The sequence below is a fragment of the Dendropsophus ebraccatus genome, chromosome 8, assembly GCF_027789765.1.
Source record: "Dendropsophus ebraccatus isolate aDenEbr1 chromosome 8, aDenEbr1.pat, whole genome shotgun sequence".
NCBI classification, from domain to species: domain Eukaryota; kingdom Metazoa; phylum Chordata; class Amphibia; order Anura; family Hylidae; genus Dendropsophus; species Dendropsophus ebraccatus.
The window spans coordinates 103,719,842-103,733,117 of NC_091461.1; the positions used below are offsets into that span (position 1 = coordinate 103,719,842).

General features: G+C 48.4%; 1 protein-coding gene across 1 annotated transcript in view; it reads right to left on the bottom strand.

Annotated features, from left to right (window-relative positions):
• The window catches only part of USP24 (ubiquitin specific peptidase 24), a 64,166-nt gene extending 54,172 nt beyond the window's left edge, over positions 1-9,994 (bottom strand). The window contains exon 1 of the mRNA XM_069981309.1: positions 9,610-9,994. Within this exon, the coding sequence (XP_069837410.1) occupies positions 9,610-9,858 (249 nt within the window). The 5' untranslated portion in view covers positions 9,859-9,994. The remainder of the gene's footprint in view (positions 1-9,609) is intronic.
• Between the last annotated feature and the right edge of the window lie 3,282 nt (positions 9,995-13,276).

Here is a 13,276-nt window from a genome sequence, read left to right on the forward strand (position 1 = left end):
AGAGCCTGGGTGTGCAGTTAACAGCGGCCTGAGCAGGGCAAGCTGCTTCTCCTGCAGGTCAGAGCGCCACCTGCTGGGCAGCCCGTCCGCACCAATGAGATCGCTGCTGGGCCGCAATCTTCAAACAGCCGCGCTGGGGACACACTGGCCATCCTCCCGGGAGTCTGGGGGAAACCTCTCCAGGCTGCCGCTGCACAGCCTCTGCGCTGCCCGCTACACCTGCACCCCCACCACTACCGTCATACAGGGGGGCACGCCGGTCTGGCTTCCGGGAGTCTGGAGGGGGACTCTCTAGGCCACCGCTGCAGAGCCTCTGGCCCTAGCCACACACACTCCGCTGTCAGCCTGCCAGGCCACCGCACAGCCCCCGTTCTCACCTCTAAGGTGTGCTGTGTGTGTGTCTGTGACAGTCTCCTCGAGAGAGAGAGAGAGAGAAAGAGAGAGTGTGTGCACTGTGGTCTCACTCTATAAGGTTTGTGCACTGTGCTCATTATATATATATATATATATATATATATATATATATATATATATATATATATATATATATATATGCACAGTGCACACACCTTATAGAGACCACAGTGGCACTGTGCACATTATATATATATATATATATATATATATATATACAGTGCACACTCTCTCTCCTCATATGTATAGTCCTCCATGCATGGAGGAGACTGTCACAGTATATTCAGACTCTGTATTGTCTCCTCCATGTACACTGTGCTGGCTCTGGTGCTGTTTATACAGTCACTCTACTAACACAGTATATACAGCTACTGGCAGTTGGGGGGGGGGGGGAATACTGCAGGGAAGAGTAGGGATAGGTACAGATAGTGATACATTTAGAAAAAAAACGAGATTTAAATCGAGAATCGTCCATAATGTTAAAAAAAAAAAAAAAAAAAAAAAGGCCATTCCTGTTTAACACTTTAGCCCATTTTGGGCTTTCAGGCCCTTTTCTAACTGCAGTTAAGTCCCTCTACACATGCCCCTCGGCAACACTTAAATTCCCACATATGCTCTCTGAAACTTTTGCTCTTTCGAATGGCACTCGCCAGGGTTGTCCACTATCGCCCCTACTGTTTGTCCTATGCATTGAACCCCTGGCGGCTGCCATCCGGAATTGCCCTGATATTAGGGGAGTTTTGGTCAGAGGTAAGGAATATAAAATCATGTTGTTCGCCGATGATGTTCTCCTCACTCTGTCGGAACCGATTACCACTTTACCTGTTCTACATGACTTGTTGACAGCTTTTGGGACTCTCTCCGGCTACAGGGTCAACACGGCCAAGTCTGAAGCAATGCCCCTTAACATGCCTGATGATATGGTAGCCCACTTAAAATCCACCTTTCAGTTTCGCTGGTCTTCCTCCTCTATCAAATACCTGGGTGTTCGTTTATCTCCCACATATTCCGCCTTGTATGGTGTGAATTATCCCCCTCTATTTCGAGAGTTAAAATCCCTTTTGACTAAATGGTCGGGCCATTATATCTCCTTTTTAGGCCGCATAGCAGCGGTCAAAATGTCTATCTTGCCCAAACTCCTTTATTTCTTTGAAACTCTCCCAGTCAGAGTCCCTTTGTATGAACTGAAAGCGATGCAGAGTGCCATGTTTAAGTTCATTTGGCACTCGGGTAGACATCGTATTCCTAAAACTGTAATGACCAGCAGTAAGACGCAAGGGGGCCTGGCAGTACCAAACATCCTCCACTACTACTGGGCTGCCCACTTGAGACAAATAACTGCTTGGTCGAAATATCATGCTTACAAAAAGTGGGTAGAAATAGAAAAACTCTGGTTTGCACCGTATCATCCCAACTCATTTCTATGGCATGTTTCTCCTCCTTCTTACTCCCACCTGTCTCTCCTAGGTCCCATGCGGTTCACCTTATCGGTCTGGGCCTCCTGTGCTGTGAAATTTGGCCTCTCTTCTTCTGCTTCCCCTCTCAATTCCTTCCTACTCTTTCCAGACTTTCCTTCGAGTCTTGATTCGGGCACTGTAAGGGCCTGGGGCACGAGGCAACTGTTCCAGTTCGCGGACGTGGTCGACCCCTTTGAAAAACTGGTAGATAGGAAGGAACTTCTGGAAGAGAACAGACCCTTCTACTCAGATATTCGTCACTTCATGCTTCACCGCTTGGGGACGCTTACGGTTACTAAACCGACGGCGTTCGAACAACTGGTGCGCATGGGCACTTCGACTACTGGACTGATTTCAGCCATCTATAGCATCCTTAATTCGCCTGTTTCTGATGCCCCCGTAAGACATAAATATATGGACAGATGGGAGGCTGCCGTGGGCAGAGTGATTTCTCCCGAGTGCTGGAGCATAATCTGGGACAGGGCGGCTACCTCTTCCATATGTACTACTTATAAGGAGACACACTATAAGGTCATGATGCATTGGTACCATACCCCCGAGCTTCTCAATAGACTGAATAGCTCCATCTCTTCCCTGTGTTGGAGGTGTAATGGTGCTACTGGGACATTGTTCCACATATTTTGGGAGTGTTCACTGATCACCGGATTTTGGAGGGAGGTCTGCTCCCTTGCCACTAGAATTCTCGATTATTCCATCAGTATGGACCCGGTAGTCTGCTTGTTAAACCTGACCCCCAAACAGTTGAGGAAAAAAGCCTCTAAATTACTTTTAGTGATACTGACTGCAGCTAAGTCCTTAATTGCTAGATCCTGGAAGCAGACCTCCCCTCTATCCCTCTCATGCCTAGTTGACAGAGTGAAAGAACTACGATCTCTGGAGCGCCTCACTGCCTCTCTAAACAACAAGTTGGAGTTGTTTGATCAGATATGGGCTCCCTGGGATGAACACTATCCCCCTGTTCGATTGTAACTGACAGGATTCTGCTACCTATCCTTGTCCCCCTTTCTGTTTTTTCCCTTTGTCCCCCCCCCCCCCCGTCTAGTTTGTTTGTCATGGCCGAACTTCTTTTAGAAGTTCAGTTTGTCTGGTGGTGTGTTAGTGTCCGTCCGTTGATTCAGTGTTATTGCAGGTTATTATAATGTTACATGCAGCCCATGTTCTAGTTTTGACATATGGATTAAGTCCCGTTCTGGGACACTTGATCACTACTGTATGTGATAGATTGCTTTACCAACTGGAACTTTACCTGTTGTTTTTGTACGTTTATATTGGAAAAAACACCAATAAAAATTACATTTATAAAAAAAAAAAATTTGATTTTATTTTTTTGCCCAGCCTTCTTCCAGTACTTCTCAGCTGCTGTATGTCTGGCAGAAAGTGGTGTATTCTTTCCAGTCTAACACAGTGCTCTCTGCTGCCACCTCTGTCTGTGACAAGAACTGTACAGAGCAGGAGAAAATCCCCATAGAAAATCTCTCCTGCTCTCCAGGCTAAAAAGAATACACCACTTCCTGCAGGAGATACAGCAGCTGATAAGTAATGGAAGACCTGAGATTTTTTAATAGAAGTAAACTACAATTCTCTGGCACCAGTTGATTTCAAAGAAAACATTTTTGGTTAAACAACTTCTTAAATGACTGGAGCAGACACGTCTGTGCAGCAAGAGAGAAAGATATTGACAAGTCCTTGCATCAGATCACAACCCAGGGGGAAAAGCTTCTATAGAAATGAGGAGTATTATAGGATGACACCAAGCTGAAAATACAGAAATCCTCAGAAGAGAAAACCAAGAACCATATAATCCATCTTATGACCCAGAAAACCATCCGGTATAAATGCAGAACCTTACATGTAATATGGGATCTGTAATATGGGATCTCTGCTTGCCGCCAGTGAATAGGGACATAAGCTGACCAAATACTTATCACACCTAGAATGCCTGCCATCACCGAGCATGAGATAACACAGCAGGGTTATAGTCCTGTGATGTCCCCCGGGAGGCGCTGTGATCTCTCCTGCACATACAGGCCGGCACTCCTCTCTATTAATAGTGCACACAGCACACAGAGGAGCACCGCACGTCCCCGGGGCGGCCCTGCAAAGTCAGCACCTTCTACAGACAAATGTAACGTGACCATTCACTGCCTCATCCTGCCACACACAGGGCACAGATTCACAGGCACATCAACCCCAAACTACCTCCCATTCACTATACATCCCTGTAATGTGCCAAGGGACTGTAATGTCTTCTATAGGACCACTGATGTTCAGAATCCTTCATGATCTCAAGTGTATAGCCCACGTCTCCAGGACTCCAGAGATGTATACATTATATATGTAACGGATAACACTCCAGTACTGATATAACCTCCAGACATTACATCCTATGTGACCATTATCAGCCACTCCTCTTATAATGCTCCAGCACTGATATAACCTCCAGACATTACATCACATGACTGATATCAGCCGCTCCTCTTATATCGCTCCAGCACTGATATAACCTCCAGACATTACATCACATGACTGATATCCGCAGCTCCTCTTTTAATGCTCCAGCACTGATATAACCTCCAGACATTACATCACATGTGACTGATATCTGCGGCTTCTCTTATAATGCTCCAGCACTGATATAACCTCCAGACACTACATCATATGTGACTGATATGAGCGGCTTCTCTTGTAATGCTCCAGCACTGATATAATCTCCAAACATTACATCATATGTGACTGATATCAGCGGCTTCTCTTGTAATTTTCAAGCACTGATATAACCTCCAGATATCACATCACATGTCACTGATATCAGTCATTCCTCTTATAATGCTCCAGCACTGATATAACCGCCAGACATTACATCACATGAATGATATCAGCCGCAACTCTTATAATGTTCCAGTACTGATATAACCCCCAGACATTACATCACATGACTGATATCAGCTGCTTCTCTTATAATGTTCCAGTACTGATATAACCTCCAGACATTACATCACATGACTGATATCAGCTGCTTCTCTTATAATATTCCAGTACTGATATAACCTCCAGACATTACATCACATGACTGATATCAGCCGCAACTCTTATGTTCCAGTACTGATATAACCCCCAGAGACTTTACATCATACGTGACTGTTAGCAGCAGCTTATTGTAATTTTTGAAGTTTATATCACACGACCAATATCAGCTGCGTATATTATAATGCTCCTGTACTGCTATAGCCTCCCATCACATGCTCCTCTTATAACGCTTCAGCACTGATATAACCATGTATAATAGTCATAACAGTCCAGAAGAAATATCAGTACTATTAGAAGAGTCTGTCTATAGGTGTAGTGACCCTTTAATTCCTCACTATGGTCTATTTTCCCCTCAGTTTTAGTAGCCGATAACTTTCACTATGGCGCCAAGTATCCGCACAGCCCAATCTGCTTACAGGCGGCTCTGAGCCCGTCTTAGTGTAAAGGGATTTCTGACAATGATCTTAATGTGATATTCTCCGTCTTCACACTGTGTGGATATAAGAAATGAGATTATCTCCTTTGATCGCCGTTTTTTCCCCGACATCTTTTAATCATAAACAAGTCCAGGGATGATTTCACCACCGCCGACACGGCTCTCCAGGAAGCAGAGAACAAGTGAGCACATAATTACTACAACCTGTTGTGAAACTACAATTCCCAGCAGGCTGCAGACAAGGCATGCTGGGAGGGACTCTTCAGATGTTGTGAAACCAAGTAAGCAATGGGTGGGGGATGCTGCGCATACAATGCAAAACAAACTATTATTCTAGGACTATGGGGACGCTCTAGTAATCATGTGACAGCGTCACCAGCAACAACACAAAACTACAACTCCCACAATGCACCAACAGGCTTCAATGTATCCACCAATGCATCCTATGGAATTATAGCTGCTGCAGAACTACAAGGCCCAACATGCCCTGAAAGCTAAAGGCATAATGTAGTGTGGTTAGGGAACACTGCCATACAGGACGCCATAGCTTTGCTGACCCCAGATGCTGGTCCATTTCCTTCCCCTGTAGAATCAGGTTCATATAGGGGAGTCTATGGATTTAATATCTAGCATGCTAATTTAAAGGGGAACTTTGGATTCCAGTCCTGGATCAGGAAGTATCTGGTGGCAGAAGCAGCAGAAAAGGATTCATCCAGATGTTGCTTGTAAATCAATGCAGAACAATACCCTGACTTTTCGGTCTGTACAAGTTTGTGCTTTATCCAAAAGCCGCCATATAGGTCCCTTTCTTCAGTTTCAGGAGAAAACAAAAATCTAATCGACTGTTGTCAGAAAGTTATATGGATTTGTAAGTTACTTCTATCTAAAACACTAAAGTCTTCCAGTACTTTCATCTGCTGTATGCCTTGCAGGAAGTGGTGTATTCTATGCAAGTCTGACACAGTGCTCTCTGCTGCCACCTCTGTCCATGTCAGGAACTGTCCAGAGCAGTACCAAATCCGCATAGAAAACCTCTCCTGCTCTGGACACTTCCTGACATGGACAGAGGTGGCAGCAGAGAGCACTGTGTCAGACTGGAAAAAATACACCACTTCCTGCAGCTGATAAATACTGGAAGGTTTGACATTCTTAAAGGAGAAGTCCAGCGAAAATATTGTAAAGTATTATATTGCCCCCCAAAAGTTATACAAATCCCCAATATACACTTATTATGGGAAATACTTATAAAGTGCTTTTTCCCTGCATCAAGGCTTCACTTCCTGGATAACAGTGATGTCACTTCCCGGATAACATGGTGATGTCACGACCAGACTCCCAGAGCTGTGCGGGCTGTGGCTGCTGGAGAGGATGATGGCAGGGGGACACAGGGCACTGGGGGGACACTGAGCATCCCTCTGCCATCATCTTCTCCAGCAGCCACAGCCCGCACAGCTCTGGGAGTCGGGTCGTGACATCACCATGTTATCCAGGAAGTGACATCACCATGCTATCTAGGAAGTGACACCTTTTATGAAGTAATAAGTGCAGGGAAAAAGCACTTTATAAGCATTTCCTGTAATAAGAGTATATTGGTGGTTTGTATAACTTTTGGGGGGCAATACAATACTGTAATAAAAAAAAATTCCGGACTTCTCCTTTAAAGGGGATGCACAGACTACATCTCGCATGAGCTGTTTTTAACAGCATTTGTTGATTTGCTTTACAGCAAGCCCCATGGATATAGATAAAAAGGATCAGGTCCATTGACAAAAAGATGTTACTGGGCGTACTTTGTGACCTTTGAAGAGCTCAATCCACAGGGAGGGAGAGGCTGAGCTGTGTGCTTCATATCTATTGTCTTCTCTATCTCCTGATGTCACCTCTCACTGTATGCTGTACAGATCACTTTCCTTCAGTTTGCTCCTTATTATCACAGACAGAACAGGGCATGCGTGAGGCAAAACCGGACGCCTCGGCTTACGTTTAGGCCTAGTGGTAAGAATTGAAACTGCCTGTTAGAAGAGTCCACAAACAAGAAGCTTGGAACATGTTCCCTCGGCAATTTAAAGGGCTCATTCACATTGCTATTGTGACATTAGCCACTAGCTGCCTACATTTAGCCCACTGAAGTGCATGGGAACTACGTCTGTCACTTTAGGTATACTGTCCTATTTTGATATTCTGGCAAGGTATACAGGCCATGTACCAATATACGAAACCTAGCAGAAGGCGTGTAAATAACCTGCAGCGCCACCACAGGGGAAAAGAAGCTTTACATGCTGTCCATCCAAATCCACATGTTATCTATGTAATGCAAAATAGCAAAGTCCCTCTGTCAGGGAGAAGATATCTGTAACCGCTCTTCACTTGAACAGAAAAGCCCTATGTTGTGTCAGCCCCACCGGAAATGTCCCCTCTGCATACTCTCTATACTGACTGGCCATTTCCTATGGGAACAGGACATCATCAGATGATATGAAGACACTGACACAGGCAGCAGAGCTAAGTATGAATTTTCCCAGACAACCCCTTTAACTGAGAATTTATATCCTGAACACAAGTAATAAGTATTTCCTGCATTATACTACAGAGCTGCACTCACTATTCTGCTGGTGGAGTCAATGAGGGAGATTTATGAAAGGGTGTAAATATACACCTGGTGTAAACTGCCCACAGCAACCAATCACAGCTCCTCTTATATTTTACCAGCGCTGAAAGCTGAGCTGTGATTGGTTGCTGTGAGCAGTTTACACCAGGTGTATATTTACACCCTTTCATAAATCCCCCCCAATGTGTCCATATATCACTTATCCTGTATTTATCCTGAGTTACGCCTTATCCCCATGTTTCGGGGATGGTCCGTAAATATGAATGATGTGCTACGGAACAGAGTAAGGAGCTCCTGGCATCACGATTCATTATGATGCCGGGAGCTCCGAATCAGTTTAAATCTTTGCGCTACAATACTGACACAGCTGCTATGTTAGCACTGTAGCCCGAAGATTGAAACTGATTCACCGCTCCCTGCATTATATTGGATTGTGAACATGGTCGGTGGCAAATCTTCCAATCACATATACACTTGCTCCCCCTCCCATAAAACACCCTGCCCCCCTCTCCTTACATACCTGTCCCCATACTCTTCCCCCCATCAGATACCTGCCCCACCCTCCTCCTGTCACACACACCTCACCTCCCTATCACACACCTCCCTCCACACTCCTCCTCCTGTCAAAAACCTGATTCCTCCATCTCTCCCCCACTCCTCTACTCTCTATCCATCTCCAATAACACACCTCCCCATCTTGTCACCCCCACTCCTTCTCTTCCATCACACATCTGCCTCCACCCTGCCACACAAGTGCCCCCCAACTCCTCCTCCTATCAAACATCTGTGGCACCCTATTCTTCTCCTGTCACACATCTGCCCTTTAGCAACCCTCCTGTCACACATCTGCCCAACCCTCTCCACCTCCTCCCATCACACATCTGCCCCACCTCCTCCCTGCCCCCTTAGCCATCCTCCTGTCACACATCTGCCCCACCCTCTCCACCTCCTCCCATCACACATCTGCCCCCACCTCCTCCCGTCACACATCTGCCCCCACACATCTGCCTCCACCTCCTCCAATCACACATCTGCCCCCACCTCCTCCCGTCACACATCTGCCCCCACACATCTGCCTCCACCTCCTCCAATCACACATCTGCCCCCACCTCCTCCCCATCACACATCTGCCCCCACCTCCTCCCCATCACACATCTGCCCCCACCTCCTCCCCATCACACATCTGCCCCCACCTCCTCCCCATCACACATCTGCCCCCACCTCCTCCCCATCACACATCTGCCCCCACCTCCTCCCCATCACACATCTGCCCCCACCTCCTCCCCATCACACATCTGCCCCCACCCTCTCCACCTCCTCCCCATCACACATCTGCCCTCACCTCCTCCCCATCACCCATCTGCCCCCACACATCTGCCCCCACCTGCTCCAATCACCCATCTGCCCCCACCTCCTCCCATCACCCATCTGCCCCCACCTCCTCCCATCACCCATCTGCCCCCACCTCCTCCCATCACCCATCTGCCCCCCACACCACCACACCTGCCCCCACCTCCTCCCATCACCCATCTGCCCCCCACACCTGCCCCCACCTCCTCCCATCACCCATCTGCCCCCCACACCTGCCCCCACCCTCTCACACATGGCGGCGCCCTCTGACAGCTCTGTCCTCCTCCTCCTCTCACCTCGGGCTCCACCACCTCATGGTAGGCGGGGGGCGGGTCGAAGCCTGTACTCCTGCCGCCGCCGTCGCCCCGGGATCCGCTATCCATGGGCTCGTAGCCGTAGTCCAGGCCGGGCCGCTCGTTAGTCAGCAGAGCCACCGCCTCATTGATATCGTTCTTTGCCAGGCGCAGGGCCTTGCGGATGGCGCCCGGGTCTGAGAAGCCCATGCAGAGCAGCGTAGTCATGTGCTGCTCCTCCTCCGTCTCCATGCTGCAGCCTCCGGGGGGCGCCCCACTCCACACACCGGGAATCACGCTCTGTACCTCACGGGAGAGCTCCAGTGCGCCGCCATGTTGACTGGCAGCCCTCACTGTCCGCCCCGGAACACGCCCACACTCGGCTGGAAACGAGGGCGGTGCTTACCCTGTCACCTGACGGGTCAGGTGATCGAGCAGCCATATTGTGACTGGAAGAACGCCCTTCCGGTTGGATGTAAGGGAAGTGTATATGGCCATGTTATGGATGGCACAGTGCCCAACAGTCTATGTGTAGACGGCGGCCATGTTGTGGAGGGCAGAATGATGTTTTTAATAATTTAAACAAATATATATATTTATGAGATTTTGCGAAGCTCTGTATCAATAGTGCAGTGTGTGGGAACTAGAGCCTGCCTAAACAGCCCTGACATGAACATTGAGCTTTTCACCTCTTACCGCTGCCAAACTGCGGAAATGTATATATAAATGTATATGTCAGTTTCCAGATCACACAAGCAGTGTATACTTATTGTCTGCAGGTCTCAGTTTCCGTTTGCTATTGGCCGCACATCTTCTTTTTACACAGAAAGCTCTGCGTCCAATAGCGATAAAATTAAAGGCAGCACAAAAGATGCGCTCCCCTGTATGACGCGGCTCTGTTCATTCTAAGGGAGCCGCGTCATACAGGGGAGGGAATTCCCTCCCACTGGGGGCGGGCCGGCCGGCCGGCCTCCAGTGCTTGAGCACCGGCCGGTTCCCGTGCATAGAACGTGCACGGGAACAGGGCCTCGGTCCGAAAAACGGACCGCGGCACCGGCTTCCCCGTGCCGGCGCCGTGTGATAGGTGGGTTCAGGTTAAAGAGGATGTACCAGGTGGTACATCTTCTTTAAGCCTTTATCTGGAATAGCAGTGATACATACCTCTGAGCCACCATTACTATACTTTGATGCAGTGTGCCCTTTATATTGTCATGTCATGCTGAGTTTTTGCACTGATGAATATGACTTTATGATTTTACTTTCTACCATGGCCAGGGGTGGACACAGACTGTAGAGGGCCCTATGCAAAAAAACAAAACAAAAAAAAAACTGATTGCCCCCCCCCCCCCCCATAATCTAATTCTAATTGCACCCCCAATCCTCTTTCCTATATAACTGATTACAGTGCAGTAACATCCACTTACTTATAGGAGACATCTTCTCTTATCAGTGAAGGTTTCCCCCTCCTTTTAGGGTATGTTCACACTACGGAATCAGTACAGAATGTAAGAAGTGGAGTTCGACGTGTCAATTCTTTGGGCGGATGGCGGAGTGCGCGTGAAACATCCTATTGTTTGAATGGGACAGGCGGAATTTTTTGCTGATTCCGTAGTGTGAACATACCCTTACTGGGGAGGAGTAGGTAAGCCCCCCTATTAGGTACAGTATACAGTACAGGTCTACTCCAGTAAAAGAAAATATTAATATGCATATTGAATATGCATAGTGGGTGGGACGGCAGGGGGAGGGCCGCGGCGATGCTCTCTGGCCCAGAGCAACGCCCTAAATGCTCTTATGCTACTAATTTGCATAGGAGCATTTAGCGTTTTTAAGAAACAATGCGGGGTCGTACAGGGCTGTAACTAACTGCAATCCACTACTGAGGGAGGCAGCTACAGTGGCATATCAGCAGGTTCTCTGCAAAGAACCTGCTGATAGTGCCGCTTTAAATACAGTTTCAGGGTAGCTTCACACGTACCGACTCGCAGCGTTAATAACGCTGCGAGTCGGCTAGGTCCTGGCAGATCACTTTCACTACATACACACAGCGGTCTGAACGACGGCTGCGTGTATGTAATTCTGCCGGCCGCCTAACCCCTTCAGCTGCCGCCTGGCTCTCGCTCTGTATACAGACCGCTGTGTGTATGTAGTGAAAGTGATCTGCCAGGACCTAGCCGACTCGCAGAGTTATTAATGCTGCGAGTTGGTACGTGTGAAGCTACCCTCAAAAATATATAACCCCCCCTTCCCCCATTTTTAAATAAAAAATTTACATAATTGATATCAGCCTATATGTTAATGTAAACTACTAAAATAGAAGATTATTCATCTTGCAGGGTGAATACTCTGCCGCGGAATCCTGCATCTAAATCTTTGAGTGGAGAGGCGCGGAGGTGCGCGAGCCCTCCCATAGACACACTGTTTGACACTGAGGCAAGCAGGATTCTGCCGATTTTGCTCAGTGTTCACACAATTCTTTGAGCGGAGAGCAGCGAGAGCGGAGGCGCGCATTCGGCCATTTTTGCTCAGTGTGAACTGGCTTGGAATATGTCAGCTGCAATTCACATTCCAAACTGCTGATGGCCCGCCCCCTCCTCTCCTCAGTGATCCTGAGGTAATCTGCACAGCCTAGTGTTATGAGGGGAGGAGGTAGAGCAATTGAGCACCACATGGATGTTATAGCGGCTGGAGGATACTTTCACTATATGGCCTGACAGAACAAGATTGAAGAGGAGCAGCAGCAGCTGTGACAGATGGTGAGTGACTATGATCAGGTTTCTGTGTGCTGAACATTGTAAGGTAAAGGGTGGACTGTGTGACAGGAAAGACAGAGATCCCCTTTTGATATCCTACCATGATAGCCTGATATCCCCTCATGATAGCCTGATGCCCCCTCATGATATCTCCTCACGATAGACTGATGCCCCCTCATGATATCCCCTCATGATAGACTGATGCCCCCTCATGATATCCTGATGCCCCCTCATGATATCCCCTCATGATAGACTGATGCCCCCTCATGGTAGCCTGATGCCCCCTCATGATATGCCCTCATGATAGCCTGATGCCCCCTCAGGGCCGGCCTTTGGGGTGTGCGACCTGTGCGGTTGCACAGGGCGCATCACTCCCGGCCAGCAGGGGGGCGCTCTGGCAGACAGTGACAGCTGCACATTTAGCTATAGAAATGTGTGCTGTCTCTGTCTGCAGGAGCGCAGGCACACTATAGGAGGAGGAAGGCGCAGGGCGATCAGCCATAGAGGCGCCCGGGCAGAGAGGCAGCTCTGCATACCTATCTTTGGTGTAGAAAAGATCACTGTATGTCTGCAGGAGCGCCGTTAGAAACCACTGTAGGAGCAGGGCGCCGGGCGGCCAGCAGGGGGAGCGATCGGGGCCGACAGACATACACAGCACGACACTGTCACATAATGCATGTTGTGTAGGTCTGTCGGCCCCGATCGCTCCCCCTGCTGGCCGCCCGGCACCCTGCTCATACAGTGGTTTCTAACGGCGCTCCTGCAGACATACAGTGATCTTTTCTACACCAGATAAGTATACAGAGCTGCCTCTCTGCCCAGGCGCCTGTATGGCTGATCGCCAGCGTCTCGTGCGTCCCGACGGATGAGTGACGTCACTGGAGCGACGCCTGCCGAGCTGAGGAGAGGAGATGTGC